Source organism: Schistocerca nitens, chromosome 6 (assembly GCF_023898315.1).
Source record: "Schistocerca nitens isolate TAMUIC-IGC-003100 chromosome 6, iqSchNite1.1, whole genome shotgun sequence".
In the NCBI taxonomy this organism is placed as follows: Eukaryota; Metazoa; Arthropoda; class Insecta; order Orthoptera; family Acrididae; genus Schistocerca; species Schistocerca nitens.
Window position 1 is genome coordinate 390,077,154 of NC_064619.1, and position 21,491 is coordinate 390,098,644.

General features: G+C 42.0%; 1 protein-coding gene across 1 annotated transcript in view; it reads right to left on the reverse strand.

The window, feature by feature from the left end:
- Nucleotides 1-21,491, reverse strand: part of LOC126263144 (minor histocompatibility antigen H13) — a 45,282-nt gene that overhangs the window by 21,540 nt on the left and 2,251 nt on the right. The window contains exons 2-3 of the mRNA XM_049960179.1: nt 2,933-3,031; nt 2,742-2,824 (exon numbers count right to left, since the gene is read on the reverse strand). Coding sequence (XP_049816136.1) covers nt 2,742-2,824; nt 2,933-3,031 — 182 coding nt within the window. The remainder of the gene's footprint in view (nt 1-2,741; nt 2,825-2,932; nt 3,032-21,491) is intronic.

A 21,491-nucleotide genomic window follows, 5' to 3' on the forward strand; every position in this document is an offset into this window, starting at 1 on the left:
GCTGGTGTCGGTGGGGTGATGGGAGGAAGAGGAGACATCGACCGCGCGATCTTAGCACTGGCCGAACGGACGACCGTGGTGCTGAAGGTCAGATCGCATGTCTGGGTTGCCACCTCCCTGGTAGTCCGAGGAGAGGCGAGGACAGTACTGTATTTCCCCGCTGGGAGCAGCGTGGGCTTCCTACTAGCCAATAGCTTGCGAGCAGCCGAGGTGGACACTTTCTCTTTGACCCGAATTTCTTGGATACAGCGTTCTTCCTTATAGACAGGACAGTCGCGGGAGGATGCGGCATGGTCACCCTGACAGTTCACACAACGAGGAGACGGAGGTGGACAGTCACCCTCATGGGCATCCCTGCCACAAGTGACACATTTAGCCGCATTGGAACAAGACTGGCGAGTGTGATTGAAACGCTGACACTGGTAGCAGCGCGTAGGTGTCGGGACATAGGGGCGAACAGAAATAACCTCGTAGCCCGCTTTGATGCGCGATGGCAGCTGAACACTATCGAAGGTCAAGAAAAGTGTCCGGGTCGGTACAAGGTCATTGTTGACCTTTTTCATGACCCTATGGACAGCCGTCACGCCCTGCTCAGCGAGGAAAGATTGAATCTCCTCGTCAGTCAAGCCGTCGAGGGATCTAGTATAGACCACACCACGAGACGAATTCAAAGTTCGGTGAGCCTCCACCCGGACAGGGAATGTGTACAGGAGTGTGGCCCAAAGCAGTTTTTGTGCCTGAAAGGCGCTCTCAGTTTCGAGTAATAAGGTACCGTTACGCAACCTGGTACAAGATTTGACAGATCCGGCTATGGCATCGACGCCCTTCTGGATAACGAAAGGGTTGACAGAGGAAAAATCCTTTCCGTCCTCAGATCGAGAAACGACGAGGAACTGTGGGGCAGGCGGTAGTACTTTTGTCACTGGTAGCTGGTCACGTTTCCGTTTTTGGGCAGAAGTCGAGAGAGATGGAGTGAAATCCATTGCGGAGGAATCCCCCATGATTGCCAGCGTCTCCGATGGCGCGCTCCTTCCTTGTGGGGACCCTCTCAGAGGGCACTCCCGCCTTAGGTGAATGTTTACACCTCAGGTCACACCTCCCGAGAAACAGACGGAGGGACCAATCGGCATGGTCAGAAGATATCAGCTCAGGCAATCACCCCTCCCTGGGCCTGGCCTTTACCAGGGGGTACGCGCGTGCCTTACATGTCTACCCAGGGCAGGGAATTACGCGTTACCCCGTCACCGGCTACGCGTGCGAACACGTGGGTCGGCCTTCAGGCGCGCACAGGGAGGAAGGAAGAAGAGGAAAAAGGAGAGAGAGAGAGAGAGAGAGAGAGAGAGAGAGAGAGAGAGAGAGGACAGTGTCTCAAATGCCGAGGCGGAAACCAGAGAAGGCAAGGAGAAGAAGGCAATGAGAAGGCAAGGAGAAGAAGGCAATGAGAAGGCAAGGAGAAGAAGGCAATGAGATTATGCAGGGGAAAGAGTAAGGAAGACAGTGAGGTGGAGAAGAGCAAAGAAAGGAACCAACCAAATGAAGGAAGAAACGAGAAGTGAAAAAGCAAAATGACCGCAAATAGAGGTCGTGGAACCGTCCGTCTCCGGACGCAGGCGCTAACTACCCCCTTGAGGGGGAGGGACTCCTTTTAGTCGCCTCTTACGACAGGCAGGAATACCTCGGGCCTATTCTTACCCCGGACCCGCAGGGGGGGACAAGGAAAGTGTTTGGCAGATTCTTCATGAAAGTTTCAACATGAACAAAGTGTTCAAAAATGGTTCCAAAGTGTCTCACAATTGAACAGAAGGAACGCCGAAGAATGATTTGTTCTGACATCCTGGAAAACATTGAAAGTGATCCCACCTTCTTACAAAATGTTATTACTTGCGATGAATCGTGGTTTTTTACTTACGATCCCGAAACTAAACGCCAATCGATGCATTGGAAAACTCCTGGTTCTCCACGACAAAAAAAAAAGCACGAATGTCAAAATCGAAATTCAAGGCAATGATGATTGTTTTTTTTGACATCAAAGGGATTGTGCACATTGATTGGGTACCAGAGGGACAAACAGTGAATCAGCATTACTACATTAGCATCCTGGCTACCCTACGTGAGCGAGTACGGAGAAAACGGAACGATTTGTGGAGAAAAAAGTCATGGATCCTTCACCAAGACAATGCCCCAGCTCACAGTGCGTTGTCAGTGAAGACGTTTTTGGCAAAACACAACATTCCCATCTTAGATCATCCACCCTACTCACCTGATTTGGCCCCCTGTGACATTTTTCTTTTCCCTAAAGTCAAGTCAGCTTTGAAAGGAACTAGATTTGAGACTGTTGAAGCAGTAAAAGAAAAAGCGACGGAAGTAATGTATGGACTTACCGAAAATGATCTGCAGCATTGTTATGAACAGTGGAAAATTTGTATGGAGCGGTGTAGAGACCGAGGAGGAGAGTACATTGAAGGAGATAACATGAAATTATAAATAATTGTAAATAAATGTTTTTTCCAGCATCAGGCCGGTTTTTTTCTAGCCGCACCTCGTATATAGTTTTGCAAAGGTTTCCTGTGGTCTGGTGCTGAAATCTATCTAGTTAAGAGCCAACATATGAACATGATTACAGTGATAATAAACACATTGGTAGCGTCCTATATTTAACCTTTGTTGCACTCAAAAACATTAGCAAGCAAACATACTGCCTACTTTACACAAGATACCTAACAATAACAATAATGTATTACCTCAAAAGATGGCACAAAGCTAGGACACCAAGGAAGAAGAAGTAACCCGTCAACAACAGGTTAATGTATTCTTTAGAGAAGATCTGAAACAAAGTTCACCTTCATCTGACATATCAGAAAAATGTATCCATCAAAATTGTATTTCTAGTAAACAAGACATAATTTTTCTGTACCATTCCTAGTAAACTAACCTGGAAGAAGATGTACAAACCAAAGAGAGCAACACTTGCTATAAGAGGAAACATCGCTGCATCTTTGTGTGACATAGTCTCAGGTTTCTCTCCAGACTCCTGAAAAATTTAATTACATATTCATCTGGTCCTTGCTACAAATGTTAATACAATTTTATATAAAAATAAAAATTTCAGTGTCACTAAATGAACCCACTTTAGCAAACGACATTCAAACAGAAGAGCTGAGCGTTTCTTCCATGCACATTTCATGAAGCAAACTGCACTTGCTGAATTTTTTAACACCCCAAAAGGAGTTACATGAGAAGAAAATGGCAGATATGGTTAAAAGCATTATTAGGTACACTACTTGGCACTCACTCATGAAAAAGACAATGAAAACATGAACAACTTATTGGCTTGAAATGTCCCAGTAGAATTAAATTCAGCAATGAGCACATCAACAGAAAGTTTAGATACCAACACAGATTAGACTAAAAAATGGTAAAAAGGATTCTGATGTATTATCACTGATCATCTGCCATAGCATGAAAATCTAGAAAAATTTGTCAATACTTCCTACTTGCACACACACACATTTATCTTTAACAGCCCAATACAACACACAGAATAGAATGATGATTAAGATTTAATATTCCTATGGTATATGTATCAACAGAAATTAAGCAGTCAATTTGTTAGAGATAGGTAGGAGATTAAGCTAATCATGGCCTTGGTTAAAGGCATTGTGCCAGTGTGTGATTGAAGGGAAATCACAGAAAAAAAACGAAATATCTTGACAGGAATTTGACTCTGTCATCTACAATGCACAGAACAAATTGCAGTAAGCAGACCTACACCAAATATTGACCAACTTCCCAGTGTTTAACAGGAAAATACACCAACAGACACTAATGTATTTCACATTCTTTTATAACAAATCTGCTGAATACCAACTGAGTCAGAAAATCCTCTGCCTCTTTTTATTGCAATATTTTGTCTCATATAGGGAAAAAGGAAGATTTTGGTTTAACACCCCACTGGTGATGAGGTCATTAGAAATTAAAAGCAAGCTAGTGCTGGCAAAGAAAATCAGCCTAGCCTTTAAGTGACTTGAGGGAAACCACAGAAATCCTAAACCTGGACAGCTGAATAAGGATCTGAATTGCTCACCACCCCCCTCCCCCCAAATGAATGCAATTTCTTACCTTAGCACCACCTTGCCTGGTTTCACAATGGAAGGTCTCTAAATTTCTTGACTTTTCATAAAGGAACAGAGAAACTGTCAAATGCCAACACATCAAAATCCCATCTCCTTAAAATTCTGCTTTTTAAGATTAGGTGAAAATATGTCTAACATCATTAATCAATTTGCAAACAAAGAGAAAAATGGAACATCAATTCTGTGAATCAAGGGGGTTAACTAACATGCAGGGAAGGCATCAGAATGGGGCCTGCGGAGACTGTATTGGGGAATAGATGTCTCTTTTAAACATTGCCTCAAGATCAGGAGCAAAAAGCCACAAGAACAAAAAACTAACTGGAAGACCCCCTAGTGGGACAGGGTTGGGAAGAAATCTGTTCATACCAGACAGTATATAGGTCTTTATTTGCAGTGTTGTTAATTATGTTTCAGTTTGTTGCATTTAAAATCTTAAAACTTAAAATCTGAAATAAACTTCTGTCAAAATGAAATAGTAATTTTGCTTTATAGTACATTCTGTATTTTTCTTTATGTAAGATGGACAGGTTAAAAAAGGTGATAAAATAACAAAGCTGGGTTTAAAATATATCCACCGGAAAGATGATTCATCATCCTTTTCATAATAGTATTGATTTTCCACCATGAACTTTCCATTCATTAAATTTAATATCTGCATAACTAAAATTCCATTTTTTTCCACAGTGCATATGATTACGATTTTGATGATGTCATCAGTGCGATAGTTTGTATTGAGGGTGAGCAATAGCTAACTCAATAGTGCTTGATCGGTTTCTGTTGAGATGAGTATGGTTTAATATCTATAAAATATGAACAGTCAGTCAACAACTGCTCAAGCAGAATTTAAAATCTTTCCGAAGTTCCCAATAATGGTACAGTAACACTACACATTTTCTTACACCTGAAGATAGAGTACTAATTCCAAAACATTAAACACTGTGATAGTTACACAATTACAGTCAAAAGTCACGGATACAACCAACAGGCAATAATGTTGTTATGCTGGACAATGAACTAAGATGTCCAGTTAGAACTATCAACAAGACATCTTTTACTCTTATCAAGTTTGAGAAGTCACTAATAGCCAAGGTGTTTGTTTATTCCAACTGTGGGTTAAAGGGAAGAGTACAATGTATGCAATTTGTCGAGAAAATTTATGACAGTTGGATGCATCCTAAAAATCACAGGGCTTTTCTGCGACATTACAAAGACTTTTGGCTATGTAAACCATTCCCTATTGCCCCATAAATAAGACGGCTACAGAATTAGCGGCAGGGCTTTGAAATGATTTAATTTATAACTAACAGAGATAAAATAAAGTGTGTCTGTAACATGAGGTACTAAACAATGACAATCAGTAAAGTTCTGCATTATGAGTGAAATTCAGTGACTTACGAAAGCAGATGTGGTCACGTACTCTGTGTAAAATTGAACTGGTATCCCATCAGGTCCAGCGACATTTCCTCTTTTGAGTGATTTTAATTGTTTCTCTATCCCTCTGTCGTCTATTTCGATATCTACCATTTTGTCATCTGTGCGACAATCTAGAGAAGGAACTACAGTGCAGTCTTCCTCTGTGAAACAGCTTTGGAAAAAGACATTTAGTATTTCGGCCTTTAGTCTGTCATCCTCTGTTTCAGTACCGGTTTGATACACCTACCGCTTTGACATAAGACCAAAATTTCTTAGGATTTTCTGCCAAGTCAGTACATAGAACTTTACTTCCGAATTCATTGAACGCCTCTCGCATAGCCCTCCTCACACTACATTTCGCTTCGAGTAATTTATGTTTGTCTGCAAGGCTTTGGCTATGCTTATGTTTGCTGTGAAGTTCCCTTTGTTTCCGCAGCAGTTTCCTAACTCTGTTGTTGTACCACGGTGGCTCTTTTCCATCTCTTACGATCTTGCTTGGCACATACTCATCTAACGCATATTGTACGATGGTTTTGAACTTCGTCCACTGATCCTCAACACTATCTGTACTTGAGACAAAACTTTTGTGTTGAGCCATCAGGTACTCTGTAATCTGCTTTTTGTCACTTTTGCTAAACAGAAAAATCTTCCTACCCTTTTTAATATTTCTATTTACGGCTGAAATCATCGATGCAGTAACCGCTTTATGATCGCTGATTCCCTGTTCTGCGTTAACTGTTTCAAATAGTTCGGGTCTGTTTCTCACCAGAAGGTCTAATATGTTATCGCCACGAGTCGGTTCTCTGTTTAACTGCTCAAGGTAGTTTTCAGATAAAGCACTTAAAAAAATTTCCACTGGATTCTTTGTCCCTGCCACCCGTTATGAACGTTTGAGTCTCCCACTCTATATCCGGCAAATTAAAATCTCCACCCAGAACTATAACATGGTGGGGAAATCTACTCTAAATATTTTCCAAATTATCCTTCAGGTGCTTCTTGGCTAGGGAAAGTTTCAATACATTATTAACAATTCCAATTGTTTGTTTGTACCTGCCAGCTAGGTTTACTTCTACAAGAAAGAACATTTTACCAACTAAATATGTGTATGTGTTCACTCTTCGTAGAATTTTATTTTTCAAACAGATTTTACTTTGTACTGGGTATTTTGTGCAGAAGACCATAGTGTGTGTGTGTGTGTGTGTGTGTGTGTGGGCGCACGCGCGCGCACGCATGCGTGTTGTATTTCTCAGATATAATCTGGAAAGCGTGTAGAGAATGCTGCAGGTTAGCCTCCAAAGATGTATGAGAGCTAAATCATCTGCAAAAAGCGAATCATCTAGTTTTGTGTTTCTGTTAGCTTGAATGAAAATGGGCAGCATTTGTCTCCACACTATGATGATTTTATTCATATTATTATAAACAAAGAGTGGTGGAAGGTTGCATCCCTGTCATACTCCTGCAGGTACAGAACAGTCATATAAGTAATGGTGTGAGGAAGGCAAACCAAGAAGATGCAAAAAATTCACTTGGGAGGCTGCCTACACTAGATTTGTCTGCCCTCTGCTAGCAGAGGGCATCAAGAAAGTTCAAAGAAGGGCAGCTCAGTTTGTACTATTGTGAAATAGGTGGGAGACTGCCACAGATGTGATACGCAAGTGTGGGTGGCAATCACTAAAACAAACGCGTTTTTCGATGCGACAAGATCTTTTAATGAAATTTCAATCTCCAACTTTCTCTTCTGATTGGTTGGTTGGTTGTTTCGGGGAAGGAGACCAGACAGCGAGGTCATCGGTCTCATCGGATTAGGGAAGGACGGGGAAGGAAGTCGGCCGTGCCCTTTGAAAGGAACCATCCCGGCATTTGCCTGGAGCGATTTAGGGAAATCACGGAAAACCTAAATCAGGATGGCCGGACGCGGGATTGAACTGTCGTCCTCCTGAATGCGAGTCCAGTGTCTAACCACTGCGCCACCTCGCTCGGTTTCTCTTCTGAATAAAAAATATTTTGCTGATGCCTGCTTATGTAGGGAGACATGATCACCGTAGAAGAATAAGAGGAATCAGAGCTCACTGAGAGAGATTATAAGTGTACGATTTTCCTACATGATGTTTGAGAGTGAAACAGTACAGAAACCATGTGAAAGTAGTTCGGTGAACCCTCTGCAGGGTATTAGTGAGAATTGCAGATTAGTCATGTAGATGTAGATGTCTTCTGTCCCACTCAGGTAACTGGTCCTCTTTCTCAACACAGATTAAATTTATTCTGTAAAATTTTGCATATACTGTCAATAGGTTGCTGAGGAATGTGATCGTCTACCAGAATCTGTAATAAAGACTGAATACTCTCTACAGTTTTTTGTCAGCAAAGTGGCCATCAAAGTTTTATCTTCCTTTCCACCGACCTGACTGTCACCTGTCATGTGGCCTGATGGTTTGGGTTGCCATTTCCTTTACGTAGCAGCACCCGTTTGTCGTCTGTGGCATCCTTAAAGCACAGCAGTAAGTCAATATTCTAGTCCCATTTCAGCAATATAATGCCTGCCCACACACGGCGAGTTTCTACTGCTTGTCCTCATGCTCGTCAAACCCCACCTTGACCAGTAAGGTCACCAGATGTCCCCCTCCCTTCCTCCCCCCCCCCAACACCTCCCCCCTCCCTAATTGAGAATGTCTGCAGCATTATGGGTAGGGCCGTCCAACCACATCGTTTTTGATGATCTAACGCACCAACTGGGCAGAATTTGGCACTATATCCCTCAGCAGCGCATCCAACAACTCTAACAAATCAATGCCGAGCCAAATAACTGCTTGCATAAGGGTCAGAAATAGTCCAACATGTTATTGACTTGCTCAATTTGCGGAGCTCTTTCTCTTTAATAAATCACCCAATTTTTCTGAAATAGTGATCATTTGTCTGTTCGTACATTTCTGCCCCATTCAGATAATTCCTTTGTGGTGTTCACTGACTTAAGTCAGACTGGCCAGATGCCTATTTATTCATAAATAAAATCTCCTTATGTTTCAGAAGCAACATTTACAATAAATATTATTTTGTTACTTAAGCTGGTCATCTAATTACTGATAGGTGCAGATTGGACGGGCATGGCTAAATGTTCTATTGTTAACCTGGTAATAGTCACTTTTCCCATCAATGCCAATGGCAAGACATTCAATATGGGTGGGCGGGCGGTTAATTTGACTGTCTACAGCTTGTTCGCTAACTCCAGTTTCAAAATATTAGCCAGCAAACATCTTATCCATACTGGCTATATTACAAGGAACTCACAAATTACCTCAAAAGATTCAACTAAGTTAGAAGTTCACATATGTTCAAAATGCTTAATCATGCATGCCTGTCAAGCTTTTAGTTGCATGTGCGGCTGCCTTAAAGAGTACTCATTAGCAGATTCTGGGGCATCAATGGAGATGGCGAGTAAGAGTAAATATGGTAGCACGAAAAAAGCTCCTGGATGGGAGCTCGATTTTGCAGTCCTGTCCCCCTTGTCCCCTCCCTCCATCACCTCTATCAGTACCACAGGCAGCTCTACAGGTAATCAAAACAACAATATGCTAAATCTTTCATAACATGCGGAGGTTGATGTGTTGCCACAAGGGTAAAGGGGTAAAAATAAATAACTAATTTGGAGCATAACCAGTACTTTAAGCAAACCGAGGAGATGCAGAGGTAAAATGTAGGAGTTGGGCGAGGACAGCAGAAAGCATATATACGTGACCAACCTACACAGAGAATATGCTTCCCCATCACTGAGGCACCATAATTATGTTAGGGATGATCTTCATGGCACAAGATATAGTTAGGAGTTAAATGAGTACAGGCGATCGGGAGTAAGCATAGGACAACTGACACTCTGGGAAGCATGGAGAGAAGATCAGACTGCAGCAATTTCCTAACTTACCCACAGCTTGTTAAAGGGAAGAGTCTATTCCCTTCTCCAGTAATGCCTGGCCATCAGACACACTGAAATGTTCCTAGATCATATCCTGGTGCCTCCACTGTTAGTGGTGCCTGCATGATAGCTTCAGGATCCAAAAAATGTGACTAAATATTCCACATTGTAATGATCTGAGAGTATGCCATGGATAGATGTGACTACCTGAGACTGAGGATAGCACTGGTGTAAGGCCTGTAAAGGGTACATAGGGTTGCTACATACAGAATACCATTTATGCGTCTGGCAAAATCAAACAATGGAAAATCTAGGATTGCAGCCAGAGATAGTGGTCATGGTGGTGATTTTATAGTGTACACCCTGGGCTATGTCTACCAGTTCTGTCATTAAGACACTGCAAGCTACTGGTACAGAGTGTTGTTCCATGTCTCAGTACACACGAACACATGCCTGGTCCAACCATCTGCTTAGTCCTATCAGTGTGCATTATTTCCACTCCTTGGCATTATTCGTGTACCACCAGGAGCAATCTTTCGAAGATGAAGGAGGAAAAAGAAGCTTTCGGTCCTTGAAACAGACAATCTAATCTGTGGCCGGATGCACACCAGTGAGGAGTTTGTGGGATCACTATTGTATGTGTGCAACCTAACAGTACACAAATTCTTACTAAGGACTTACTAATATGGAAGAACCCCCACGCTGGAAGTTATCAGCAGAGCTCAATCTGAAGATGCTGAAGACAATGAAAACTCCGCTGTGAAGAAATGGTTCTACTGTTCTGTGTCTGGAAGGATTGTGGTGAGATGGTAAAAGCACACAACACCTGCTGTAATGAGACAGAAAATGGAACTACAATAGAGTGTCAATGATTAAGCCTTTCAGGTGGATATTCAAAGTTAACATTTGACAGACGCCACAGATTTAATGCTATAGTAAATACAGGAAATGTGACCTTTGGTGCAAGAATAACGAGAGTCTACAATACAATTAACTGCAGCAAGACAGAACTGTAAACAATATTTCTTCCTTAAGAATGCTATTCTCTTGGTAATGTAGAGTTCTGCACTATATACTGAAACAAACTCAAAAAGGAGATAATGCAAGGAAGTTTGGGATAAAAATCAGAATACACTAAAATCCTAGGCACACACCGAAGCTACAATATGGTGGTGTCAGTTCGTGTTGTACATCTTATATAAATAAAAAATGTCAGCAATAAGGTATTGTCACTAGATGAAAGCCTGTTGAATTGCAGTCTATGTTAGTAAATCCTCCCTTATGGAAGTTTGAAACGACCCTTTGATTAGTGGAACCAACACAGTAGTGCTTGGCAATCAATCTACTCTACAACAGCTTGCACAACATGTTGATTAGACTGCAGCTATTAGTTACTTGCACCCCCCCCCCCCCCCAGGTGAGGACTGGGATGACAGTCCTATCCCTCCACTACAGGAGAAAAATCATTTTCAAGGCTTTGAAAATTTTGAGTAGGTGGCATTTGTGATTTTTGGGCCCCTTAGAAGTTATTATCTAGTCCTGAGAGGGAAGGATGTTCTCAGTATGAAATTTTTAAAACTGTTGCCTTGGCCTGCTTATTATTTGGATACGTTCTTCCCACCAACAGCGTCAGATGCTACCTAAAAGTGAATATGCACAACTGTTTCCTCTTATTTATGCAAGGAAGCTGAAAGCATTATATATACAATCACTGGAGATGGACCATGTGATCATGATACATACTGATTGTCTAACGTAACTAAACAATGTAGGAAAAGATAGAATACTACTTACCATAAAGAAGATGCAGACAGCCACAATTAAAAGACACTTACCATCTTCAAAACAGCTAACGCTGCACAAATAGACCAAATATTCAAAACAGAGTGAAGAATCATCAGAATGTGCATCAACAAATCATACCAGAAAAGATGGACACTGGAGAGTAGCTACAAATGAAACAGTCTACAAGGAAATAGAACTGGTAATGAGTACATTCAGGAAGAAACGCATTTCACTTTTCGGACATCTAATCAGAACACCAGAGAACAGGATCATCAGGAGAATAATAGAAAAACTAAGGAATAGTAAGTGCAACATTAAGTGGATTACAGAAATAAAGGAAGACATGGATGAGCTACAAATTACACTGGAAGACCTAAGAAACAAAACTGACAAAATCAGGAAACTCACAGACAAACAAACAGCCTGCAAACAAGAATCAACAAACAGACAACAGGAATGGTGATTTCCGATGAAGAAAGAAGGATGTGATCTGAGAGAATGAAGAAGTACTGGGTTGACAGATAACTGATAAATTCTTTGTATAAAGTTGGCTAGAGTGGTCCCATTCATACACACAAACAAGCATACCTCACATACACATGACAGCCAACTCTGGCAGCTCAGGCCCAAATGCAACTGTCACGTGGGATAGCAGCAGCAACCTGGAAGGGGCAGGGAAAGGGATGGGATAGCAGTTTACGGGTGGGGGGGATGCCCTGAAATGATACCGTAGGCGAGATCATTCCCACCTCTCCTAAAATGATGTTCCGTCACCCACCCAACCTCCATGACATCCTAGTCCATCCCTATGCCACTCCCAATCCCAACCCCTTGCCTCAAGGAAGACCCAGGTGCAAGACCAACCCAATCCACCTATCCAGCACTTCCCGTCCTAACATAGGTTTACCCCACTCCATTAGAGGCTGAGCCACCTGTGAAAGCAGTCATGTCATACCACCTCTGCTGCAACCACTGCGCAGCTTTTTATTTTGGTATTACTACCAACCAGCTGTCCATCGGAATGAACGGCCACTGTCAAACTGTGGCCAAGAGCAAACAGACCACCCTGTGGCACAATATGCAGCTGAGCATAACATGCTTGAATTCAATGGCAGTTTCACCAACCAAGCCATTTGGATCCTCCCCTCCTCCAGCAGCTTTTCTGAAATAGCATTATTGTTACAAAACATTCTCCACTCCCACAATTATCCTGGCCTCAACCTATGGCAACATACTGTCCCCACACCCTCTACCCAATAATTTCCACCCCCTCTGTCCTATCATATCCTCCCATTTCTCATCACCTGCCTTCTTTGTTTGCTGCCCTCTGTCAACACAACCGCCTGTCTCTCTCTCCTTTTCACTCCCCCCTTCTTTTTATTTTCTCCCCACCTCCCTGCCCCAACCTCCTGACACTGTGCCTGTTGGCAACTAGTCCTTGCACACACTGCCAGACAGCACTCCTCTGTCTCCCCACCTGTTCCTCTGTCCCACCACCCTCCCCAGGTTGCTGCTGTCATCCAAGTGATAGTTGCATTTGGGCCTGAGCTGCCAGAGTTGGTGGTCTTTTGTGTGTGTGTGTGTGTGTGTGTGTGTGTGTGTGTGTGTTTCTCTTCTACTGCTGAAGACTTTGGCCGAAAGCTTTGTGTAAGTGTCTTCTTTTAATTGTGCCTGTCTGCAACTTAAGGTGTCTTCTCTACGGGAAGTAGCACTCTACCTTTTCCTACATTGTTGACATTCCTACACGGAGTTTCCACTGTTTAACGTAATTAAAATTTGATATGAAATATTCATTGTTCCATTTAAAAATGGCTGCACACTGAAACTAAAATTTTGTACTTTATGAATAATTAATTTTAATAGCCAAAGCTGAATAAGTATTTAAAAACCCTCACTTGCGTGCTGATGTCTTTGGTTGTGGGCCAATTTGGGACACGGACCCATATCATAGTGCAGGGTGTGGTCTCTATGAAGTTATTTTCTCAAAGATTCATTGCACAATTTGACATGGTAAGTATTAAAGGAAAGATGGACACCTTCCTTCATTTATAAGTGTATGCAGCACTCTGTCATGAATGTCACCACAAAACATGCTGTGGAATGACGTATAGTGACAAACAAATTGGTATAAATGATAGCTAAGACAAGATAGTCAGCTGCCAGTAACCTAAGAAACTTTAGGGCATGGCCCATACTTAAAGGAGGAAACAAAAATTTCTGTGGTCAATATGCATCATGACCAACTTTACAATAAATAAAATGTTCCAGCTATTGTGCTACTGTTGAACAGATTTTACATTTAAACCCAATGTTTGGTCCCAGCGTGCAGAGGACATTTTCAGGGGGGATCGTAGCTTCCCTGAGTGTCCAATTCACACCCTGACAGCAGCAAAATTCCATTCATACGTACTTCCATGTAGCAATGTGAGACGTCACATTTTGAATACCGAAAATAGTTGGCCATTGTCGATTGTTGTCATCTGCTATTGCTATCGTCTTATTTTGGCAGACTAGCCACATTGGGATCCAATATCATTCAGTTTTATGCCCTCCTCCTCCCTCCTGCTGAAATTAGTGGGATGCTTTATAATCTCTGTAGCCTCTATGTATAGCCTTTGATGGTACCTGCTTGCGGCTGCCAGTACTCTAGTCCTATCAAAATTAATGTGGTGATCTCCTGGCTGAAAAGCACTTTCCACAACAGCTAATCTGTCAATATCTCTCCACCTGCAATTGCCTTGTACTCCTCGTCATTTTTTGACCGTTCTTTCTGAAATACCCATATACACATTCCCACAACTACATGGAATCCTACAAATTCCTGCTTTTTCCAGAAGCTGGCAAGCATCCTTGGCCGATTTTAGGTAATCTTGTATCTTCCGTGTGGGTCTGTAGAGTACTGCAACGTTCCTTTCCCCCCCCCCCTATGCAGTCAATATCATCATTAACGAAAGGAAAGAAAATCTTTGATTTCACAGGCACCTGGGCATCACTATGATTTCTGTGCAGTGGTCTTAACGCTTTTTTACCTCAGCTAACAAATAACCATTCTTGAGCAGTGCATGGGTGAGATAGTTTATTTCTGCATCAAGCAGCTCTGGTTTGCAGATGTCCCTCGCTCTATCCATCATCATATTTATATCATCTCACTTTTGTTGTGGGTGGTAGTTCAAATCCAAATGTAGGTAATGGTCTCTGTGGATGGGTTTTTGGTAAACTTGTGTGGCCTAAGCGACCATCTTCTTTCTTACCACGCCTGCACAAAACAAATATATCATCTGGGAACTGGAACTAACATTCAGTTTCTTGTTGGCAGCCTTGAATGTTTCCACAAAATAATACGCTATGCCTGGGCTTAAGGGGCTCCCATAGCCACACCTTCCGTCTGTTTGTAGAACACATCATTCCATTTGAAATACGTGGTTGTGAGGCAATATTGAAACATTTATGCAATATCAGGAGGAAGAATCCAATTCAGCTGTAACAACACCTTACTGAGGAAAACCGTAGTAAACAGCGACACCACATCAAAACTAACATGTCTTCTAGCTGGACAACAATGTCACTTAATTTACTGTTAAAATGTGCCGAATTCTTGATATATGACTCAGACCGCACCACTTACCGTCAATAGTGTGGTTAATCAAAAATAGGTGGAAAAACCAATAGCACTCACTATAGGTCTCACTACATGTATTTGTGCATCTTTGGCAACCCATACAGTCCTGCTGGTAGTGCAACTGAATTGTACAGACTTTTCTGAATGCTGTCTTCAAGACAGGACTCTTTATCAACAGTGTAACATTTCTAAGAATGTTGTCAGTGAGGTCTTTACTCAGTTTCCTATATGTCTATGGATCTAATAAGTTCTTAATCTTGCAATGACAGTCAGTCACTTTCTAAAAACCCGTCAAATTTCCCTTGTCCACTGGAGAATGATGTTTACTATCATCCTCATTCAAGTGTTTTAAGACATTGCTGGCACTCACAGTTAAATTACTTTTGGAGGCAATGTAAGAGACAGTACTCTTACAGCTTCTATATGGATTTCTTCAGCTGTAACTGCGTCCACACTACAAATGCCTACTTTTATACGGGCTATTATTTCTTCCATGGCCACAACTCGTGGACTAAAGGCAAAATTTCCACTCACCATCAGATAACAAATGTCAGGATAAATTCATAACCGCACGGGCAGTGTCTACATTGTGGATCATTTTATTAGGTTTGAAATTATCAAATTCCTTCTTCTCTCTATTAGAAATTAGCTGTGTATGTTTCCTAATATTATCATGGAACAGTCTGTCAATTCTATCCCAGTCAGCACTACACAATTACCTGCTGATACTAATAAAGAGAGACATTAACTTACAGTCTGTACTTGCCAGGTCCAAGAAGGGCTGTTGAATACGAATCTTCTGTCTGAAAATCCTCCGCACCATATTCGCTTAATCCTCAAAAACTTCAGAAAAACACTGACTGCTCTGCAATGAAGCAGAAGTGTGAAGGAACACAAAAGCTGCATTCTGTTCTTCTGGAGACCTTCCATGCGTCTCACGTTTCTTGAACATTTTCCCAATAGAGGCATCTAACTGTAAAACATAGACTTTCACACCCAGAAAAGTCACAGTTAATAAAATGTTCTGGGCTATAAAGCCATAGTCGAAATGATTTCACATTTAAACCCAATGTTTCATCCCCATTTACAGAGGACATTTTCAACGGGGATCGTAGCTTTGAGTGTCCAATTTACACCCTGGATTGCTACTGACTGCAGCAAAATTCTGTTTATTGTGCTCCGATGCAGTGGCATGATGTCACTTGCTTTGAATTCCTAGGCACAGTTGACCATTGTCGATTGCCGTTGTTCACTGTTGCTTTATCACTTCATATTCAACTTCTTTTCATTTGGTAATGAAGTACGTCTGGCAACATTTTAGCAGTGTGGTTAATCATTCCAGTGGCATTCCTTGGAGAGCCTGAGTGGAGATGTTGCAAAGATAATGCTGGACATAAAAGTCTGCCAAAGATACTTTTTATGCTCAATATGGCAGCTGGGCTGAGGAGTGGTGGTGCGGTCTTATTAAAACTACGAGGAAGTGGTAACTGTCTTCACATAAAAAGTTGTTAAGTTAATAGCTGATGTATGTCCCACTGTAAAGAAACAATCATCATGTAGAATAAGTGTTGCACCAAGACTCCTTCCCAACTCATTGAATCTTATCCATAAGGGGCATTAGACATTAAAATGCCCCATACTCCAAATGTAGAACTGGAGGTTAATTATTGCATCAAATCAAGTATCTTATGTCCAGGAATATGTATATGATGCACCACTTAATGTCAATGGTAGTTCAGATCACTATGGTCATAGCATCCATCCGACTCTGAAGAGGGACCTGGTCCCTCTGCACTGATGAGCCAAAGCTTTATGACCATTGCCCATGTCAACATGGAATTCTTCGTGGTGGTGCTGTGGGTATGTGACACAGCAAGGAAAGTATATACACACAGCAGACACAAATAGGGAATCATTCTAGTGGCAAGCAGGGAAATCCACTGACATATGCCACTGAAAATGGCAGACTGTTAAGGTGCGGCTCCTGGGAATGAGCATCTATGAAACAGTGAAGCTGGTCGACTGTTCTCTTACTACTATCATGAGCATCTACGGAAAGTGGATGAAGTACAGTGAATACACAAATGGGTGACAAGGTGTTGGAAGTCCATGTCACTTCACAGTGGGTGACAAGGTGTTGGAAGTCCATGTCACTTCACAGAACTTGCAAGTTAGAGGTTTGCCTGCTCTGTAAAGCAAGATAGTACTCTGTGCCACATCTGACAACAGAGTACAATTCTGATGCAGGCACAAGTGTTTCAGAGCACATCATTCAGCGTATATTGCTGAACATGAGGTTCCACAGCAGTACTCCTACGTTGACCTAACAATATAGTTACAATATTAGAGAAGGAAAGTTGCTATTCACCATATAGTGGAGATGTTGAGTCGCGATAAGCTCAACAAAATGATTCACACAATTATAGCTTTCGGCCATTAAGGCCACACACACACACACACGACCTGTTCCATACATCCTCCTACAACCATCTACTCCAGTCTGGTCACTAACATCACCTATTCCATCAAAGGCAGAGCTACCTGTGCAACCAGTCATGTGATTTACAAGCTAAGCTGCAACCACTGTGTTGCATTCTATGTAGGCATGACAACCAACAAGCTGTCTGTCCACATGAATGGCCACTGACAAACTGTGGCCAAAAACCAAGTGGACCTCACTGTTGCTGAACACGCTGCCAAACATGGCAACCTATATTTCAATGACTGCTTCACAGCCTGTGCCATATGGATCCTTCCCACCAACACCAGAATTTCTGAATTGTGCAGGTGGGAACTTTCCCTGCAATACATCCTATGTTCCCGTAACCCTGCTGGTTTTGACCTTCGTTAGTCACTGTCCTCACCCATCCAGCCCCATGCCTGTTCCCATTCCAGCAATACACAGCCGGCTATTCATCGCCACACCCAGTCTTTCAATTCCTTTTTATTTCTCTCCTTTCTGCTACTTCCTCCTCCCCACCTTCTCTCCTGCCCTCCGTCTAAACTGCAGCAATTCACTGTCTGCCACCTCCTCCCCACTCCAGCCCCCTCCTTACCACCACCCAGTCGCCATTCCCATCATGCACTGGTACTGCTGCTCACAGTGCGGGTTCAGTTATCGGAGACTGCAGACGTGTGCGCGTGTGTGTGTGTGTGTGTGTGTGTGTGTGTGTGTGTGTGTGTGTGTGTGTGTGTGGCGACTCAGCATCTCCGCTATATGGTGAGTAGCAACTTCCCTTCTCTAATATTGCTACATTCCATACTGAATTTTCCATTGTTTAACAATACATTTAATCAGCATCAGGTTGGATTCCATTTGAACCACTGTGCCCAGTGACTGACGTAATTCGAACTAGAAGGAAGTCAACAATAAGTCATGATTCAATCTGTACTTTAATTCCAGATATAGTCTTCAGCTAAAGTACAGTTATCATCAGTGCATATGAAATGAGTCATGAAGACTCAACAGGCTTGCAAATGCATTTTATTACACGGCTTTGGCAAGTACATATCTTAATTCATCTAATTAATCAAATTATGCTATGTACATGCTAAGGTAATGTAATAATGTGTATTTACAGGCCTGCTGACTCTATATCACTCATTTCATATGCTGTGATGACAGCCGTACTGTACAGACTGAATTGCGAATGACTATTTTTCCCATCTGAATTGCTAATTATGATTGCAGTGTGTACCAGATTGAGACTGGCCAATGGACACTTTTCACCTAGTCGGATGGATCGTGCTCCTCATTACTCCATGTTGACTGTCATGTCCTGATACACTGTCATCAAGTAAAACAGCTACTTCAAACATGCACAAGACGCATGTGCTGGTAATCGAAGCCACCATGATAGCTATGGACTAAGTGAACATTATTGTTGACCAGCTGCATCACTTCATGCTCAATGTTTTCCAAAATGGCGATGGCATCTTCCATCAAGACACTGTCCTTGTCACTAAGTCAGAATAATGTCACAATGATTTGAGTAGTGTGATAAGTCTTCTGGTAATGTGTAATCAAGATGTTGAATGTCTGCTTAGTGCAAATAATTACACGTGTGTAGTTTTGGTTAAGTATGTACAAAATGTTGTTTTAATACATGCATATGACAAAAAACTTAATACTGAACACATGATGCCTTGGCCACCAAATCTGGATGATCTGAACCGATGGAACATGGATGAGATGCTATCAGGTAACAGCTCTGGAGCCACAAACCACCAGCTCTAAATTTTAAGGTAACTGAGTGATCAGTAAGTAGGCATCTGGTGCCACATACTTCTAGAAACCGATCAAAGGTCTTGTTGAGTTCATGTCACACACAATCACTGATTATGTGTGCTGCAAAGGTGGCACAACAAGCCAATAAGTATGTGGTCATATTGTTTTGTATCCATAGAGGCTATCATGGAGACACCACCAAACATCCTCTCAGGTTTAGCACAATTTTGACACTACAGTTGATAACACCTGTGGTCAGGGTAGTGATCAGTAAGAATACGAAACATCTATGTCCACATACATACTACGCAAGCCACCATATAGTGTGTGGCGGAGGGTACCTCTACTACTAGTAACACCACTACTCATCATTTCATTTCTTGTTCCACTCGCCCATAAAGCAAGAGAAAAACAACTGGACCTGGCTACTTATTTGTTTTGAACTCTTTCAGTTGTTTACCTACGACACTGATGCTTATTACCATGTCGTCCACAGGGGATTTTGTGTGAAAGTCACAATACAGTATGCTTGTACTATTCTCTTGCATGAACAATTTTTTAAATGGGGAATTAAAAACTTTGGCTTTTGTTTTGATAGTTCAACTGCCACACCAGACTGACTGGAAGACTTAGACCCACTACGGTATTTTACATAGAGCCTGAATTTTCTCGGGTTCTCAGCCACAGCTATTGCTATCAAATCTCTACTTACCTCTGCCTGCCATCAATCGAGCATTCTGTAATTAACAGAGTGCAACAGCCTTTCCTCCCTCAGCATATGCTGAATTTTGCTGCTAAACCACAGTGGGTCTTTTCTGTCATTAATTATTTATTAGAGACATACTTGCCCAGAGCACAATTTACAATCTGCTTAAACTTTGTCCATAATTCCTCTATATACATCATTTCATTTTATTCGCACAGATAGCCGAGTCATCAGCGTGACGGATTGGTGTCCTACAGGCCTGGGTTCGATTCCCGGCTGGGTCGGAGATTTTCTTCACTCAAGGACTGGGTATTGTGTTGTCTCCATAATCATTTCATCACCATCGGGCGCGCAGTTCCCTCAATGGGACGTTGAATGTAATAAGACCTGCACCAAGGCGGCCAATGATACCAAATGCTCATTTCCATTTTTCAACATTTCATTGACCAAGTGAGATGCTATCAACTGCTTACCCGTTCTTTCTAGCAGACACACTCCCCTGGGCGTCTTGACTGATAAATTAACTTTCATAACCATAGTCATTACAATGGCATCACATCACTAATCCTTCTCTACCCTGACATCATCAGTAAGGTCTGGCCTGTTTGTAGCTACAAAGTTAATGACTTTTCATTGTGTGTAAGTTACCAAAGAGCTGCTCAAGATAGTTTTCAGAAAACTGTGCTCAAAAGTACTTTGCAAGACTGTGTCTGTACCCCATGCAATGAATCCATAGATGTCGCAATCTATACTTGGTACGTTACAGTTGCCTCCAACTGCAATACATCATCTGGATATTTACACTCTGCTGACAGCAGACTTTCTTTGAATGATTCTAAAACTATTACAGAGGAACTGGGTGGTCAGTAGAAACACCCTTCATTAGCTCAGTTTCAGCTAGACCTGTTATAGGCAACCAGATAACTTCACTGTCACACTCAATTTCAACCTCAGCAGAGAGAGTATTTTTGTCAACTGCAATGAAACTCCCCCTCCTATGGCATAAAATCTGTTCTCCCGGTAAACATAGTGCTGGGTAGCTCAACACCAATTATGTAATGCAGTAAGGTGGCAATAAAACTTATTACAGTTGACTGGAGGGCTTTGTGTCAGTCTCTGACAAAGTGAGGGTGATTGTAAAGGGGATGGAGGAGAAGGTTACATCACAATGACTTTATTTAGCATATGGATAACCTACATCAGCTTATGTAGAGTCTGGTGCATAGAAAAGTGTCAGTACCATCATCTTAAGTTTGTTCTTCTTCCCTTTTTTATGGTTTTTTATCTTGTGAAGCTTTATCCAATTTTTAAGTTCTGGAACAAGAGAAGAATGGATAATCTCACTGCTCAGACTGCCAGTCTGAAGTACTTGGGAAAGATGTTTACTCTGTGGGCAGCCTTCAGGTATGGGAATCCTTGTGAAAGCAATGTTTCTCAGGCAATTTGGCCAAGACTGAGATGTAAGAGACACCACACTGAAGATGAAGGGTTTCTCAAGGAAGGGGGGCAGACAATTCGAACTGCTGTGATGGCTGGGCAACAAACGGAGTGGGAGCTTAATTACTGAATTATCTGGTGAAAACTGTTGTTGCAAAGCTTGTCACTAATTACAGCATGGAGGCATTCTTCCTCCACACTGAAATACATGTCTCTCAGCAGTCCTGTATTGCTGGATTTTTCACCCTTTTTGGTAGATATGG